This window comes from Oncorhynchus mykiss, chromosome 18 (assembly GCF_057628025.1).
Source record: "Oncorhynchus mykiss isolate SJ-2025 chromosome 18, ASM5762802v1, whole genome shotgun sequence".
Taxonomy (NCBI): Eukaryota; Metazoa; Chordata; class Actinopteri; order Salmoniformes; family Salmonidae; genus Oncorhynchus; species Oncorhynchus mykiss.
Genome location: NC_143039.1, coordinates 2972501 through 2975643, shown reverse-complemented (window position 1 = coordinate 2975643; position 3143 = coordinate 2972501). Strand labels below are relative to the sequence as shown.

At 46.4% G+C, this 3143-nt stretch overlaps 1 protein-coding gene across 2 annotated transcripts in view; it reads left to right on the top strand.

Moving 5' to 3' along the window:
- Positions 1 to 1811: 1811 nt before the first annotated feature.
- LOC110513658 (glypican-6) overlaps positions 1812 to 3143 on the top strand; it is a 361504-nt gene continuing 360172 nt past the window's right edge. For both annotated transcript variants that reach the window (XM_090206942.1, XM_090206943.1), the window contains exon 1: positions 1812 to 2423. In XM_090206942.1, coding sequence (XP_090063068.1) covers positions 2264 to 2423 — 160 coding nt within the window. In that variant the 5' untranslated portion in view covers positions 1812 to 2263. The remainder of the gene's footprint in view (positions 2424 to 3143) is intronic.

Genomic DNA, 3143 nt, shown 5'->3' with positions numbered 1-3143 from the left:
AGGTTGATGAATACAGCTGCACAGTAATGTCTCTTATCTCTTATCGATGGCGGTTATGATTTAATAACCAGAATGGAAAGCCTTGGCCAGGTCGATGAATGCAGCTGCACAGTAATGTCTCTTATCTCTTATCGATGGCGGTTATGATTTAATAACCAGAGTGGAAAGCCTTGGCCAGGTTGATGAATACAGCTGCACAGTAATGTCTCTTATCGATGGCGGTTATGATGTCGTTTAGGACCTTAAGTGTGGCTGAGGTGCTCCCATGATCAGCTCTGAAACCAGATTGCATAGCGGAGAAGGTATGGTGGGATTCGAAATGGTCAGTAATCTGTTTGTTAACTTGGCTTTCGAAAACCTTAGAAAGGCAAGGTAGGATAGATATAGGTCTGTAGCAGTTTGGGTCTAGAGTGTCTCCCACTTTGAAGAGGGGGATGACCGCGGCAGATTTCCAATCTTTGGGGATCTCAGACGATACGAAAGAGAGGTTGAACAGGCTAGTAATAGGGGTTGCATAAATTTCGGCAGATCATTTTAGAAAGAAAGGGTCCAGATTGTCTAGCCCGGCTGATTTGTAGGGGTCCAGATTTTGCAGCTCTTTCAGAACATCTGTTATCTGGATTTGGGAGAAGGAGAAAGGGGGGAGGTTTGGGCGAGTAGCTGTGGGGGGTGCAGTGCTGTTGACCGGGGTAGGGGTAGCCAGGTGGAAAGCATGGCCAGCCGTAGAAAAATGCTTATTGAAATGTTCAATTATAGTGGATTTATCGGAGGTGCCAGTGTTTCCTATCTTCAGTGCAGTGGGAAGCTGGGAGGAGGTGCTATTATTCTCCATGGACTTTACAGTGTCCCAGACCCTTTTTGAGTTTGTGTTGCAGGAAGCAAATTTCTGTTTGAAAAAGCTAGCCTTTGCTTTCCTAACTGCCTGTGTATATTGGTTCCTACCTTCGGTGAAAAGTTCACGGGGGCTATTCGATGCTAATGCAGTACGCCACAGGCTGTTTTTGTGCTGGTCAAGGGCAGTCAGGTCTGGAGTGAACCAAGTGCTACATCTGTTCCTGGTTCTACATTTTTGAATGGTGCAAACATCCACAATGTGTGTGCCCCTAGCCTTGAGAAACCCCATGTTAGTGCCCCTAGTCTTGAGAAAACCCCATGTTAGTGCCCCTAGCTTTGAGAAACCCCATGTTAGTGCCCCTAGCCTTGAGAAAACCCCATGTTAGTGCCCCTAGTCTTGAGAAAACCCCATGTTAGTGCCCCTAGTCTTGAGAAAACCCCATGTTAGTGCCCCTAGCCTTGAGAAACCCCATGTTAGTGCCCCTAGTCTTGAGAAAACCCCATGTTAGTGCCCCTAGCCTTGAGAAACCCCATGTTAGTGCCCCTAGCCTTGAGAAAACCCCATGTTAGTGCCCCTAGTCTTGAGAAAACCCCATGTTAGTGCCCCTAGTCTTGAGAAAACCCCATGTTAGTGCCCCTAGCCTTGAGAAAACCCCATGTTAGTGCCCCTAGTCTTGAGAAAACCCCATGTTAGTGCCCCTAGTCTTGAGAAAACCCCATGTTAGTGCCCCTAGTCTTGAGAAAACCCCATGTTAGTGCCCCTAGTCTTGAGAAAACCCCATGTTAGTGCCCCTAGTCTTGAGAAAACCCCATGTTAGTGCCCCTAGTCTTGAGAAAACCCCATGTTAGTGCCCCTAGCCTTGAGAAAACCCCATGTTAGTGCCCCTAGTCTTGAGAAAACCCCATGTTAGTGCCCCTAGTCTTGAGAAAACCCCATATTTGCGCTCCTATATGCTTGGTAGGAGGCAGACCGCCTCATTCCACTCCGTGTTTTGCCGGGTGCTGTGGAGCGGTGACTGGGCTATGAGCCGTGTGTGTCTCGTCCCTGGATTTCTAGTTTCCTCCGTTGACAGAAACACAGAGGCGCTGTATCTAGTAGGGGGTCTAGGGCACAAGTTATATTAACAGAGAGCTCAAGGTGCTGCTTCATGTAGCGGAACGACGTCGGGCTGTTTTACTCAAGGCGGAATCTTGTTCAGAGAGAGAGGACAGGACGAGAGAGATTCTGCTATGAGCTGAACGGATTGAAATAATAAGTTAATTGTGATTTTCGGTTAATAAACATTTGACATTCTGCAGCGAGCAGGGAGAAAGTAAAAATCACGGACGGAAGAAGGGAGCATTGCAGACCCTAGTTTCACCGCGCGGATTGACCAGCCGTTCGGGTCGTCTATAACGGATTTATTTCACTTACACGGATTTATTACCGATGACTGCAATGTGGAGAGTACGAGTGGTGTGTTGCACTTTATCGATGCTGTCCCTGTCATGTGGAGGAGATATTAAAGCGAAAACCTGCAGTGATGTTAGACAAGCATATACCGCCAAAGGGTTCAGTCTTGTCAATGTACCTCATCAAGAAATGTCAGGTAAGACTGGGGGGGGGGGGGGGCACATGCCTGTAGAATAATCTACTGTCGGTTTTCTTTCCTTCCATACAAATTCATTGGTGATGTCTGTTTTCGTTCCTGGCTTGTCTAACAGTTGGCTACAGTAGTTAATGGTATGTAACTCCACGAGGTTGCGTCAATTATAATCACATGAATAGAAGAAGTGTGCCTCGGGATATTTACTACGCCAACCGTTCACACGGGATAGATACAACATGGGATATTACGATCTTATTCCATCCAAAGAATCAGATATCATTTTCTGACAGAACAATCTGCCATAGCTTTGCCATCAACAGGTTGTACTGTAGGCCTGTAGGTTAACTTCAGCCAGTGTTGCACATCTTGGGGGAAAGCTAGCAGACCACTTGATGATGTTTTTAGAGAGGGTTATGGTTAGAGGAGATGATGTCTTTAGGGAGGGTTATGGTTAGAGGGAGATGATGTCTTTAGTTATGGTTAGAGGGATATGATGTCTTTAGGAAGGGTTATGGTTAGAGGGAGATGATGTCTTTAGGGAGGGTTAGAGGAGATGATGTCTTTAGTTATGGTTAGAGGGAGATGATGTCTTCAGGAAGTTGTTATGGTTAGAGGGAGATGATGTCTTTAGGAAGGGTTATGGTTAGAGGAGATGATGTCTTTAGGGAGGTTTATGGTTAGAGGGAGATGATGTCTTTAGGGAGGGTTATGGTTAGAGGA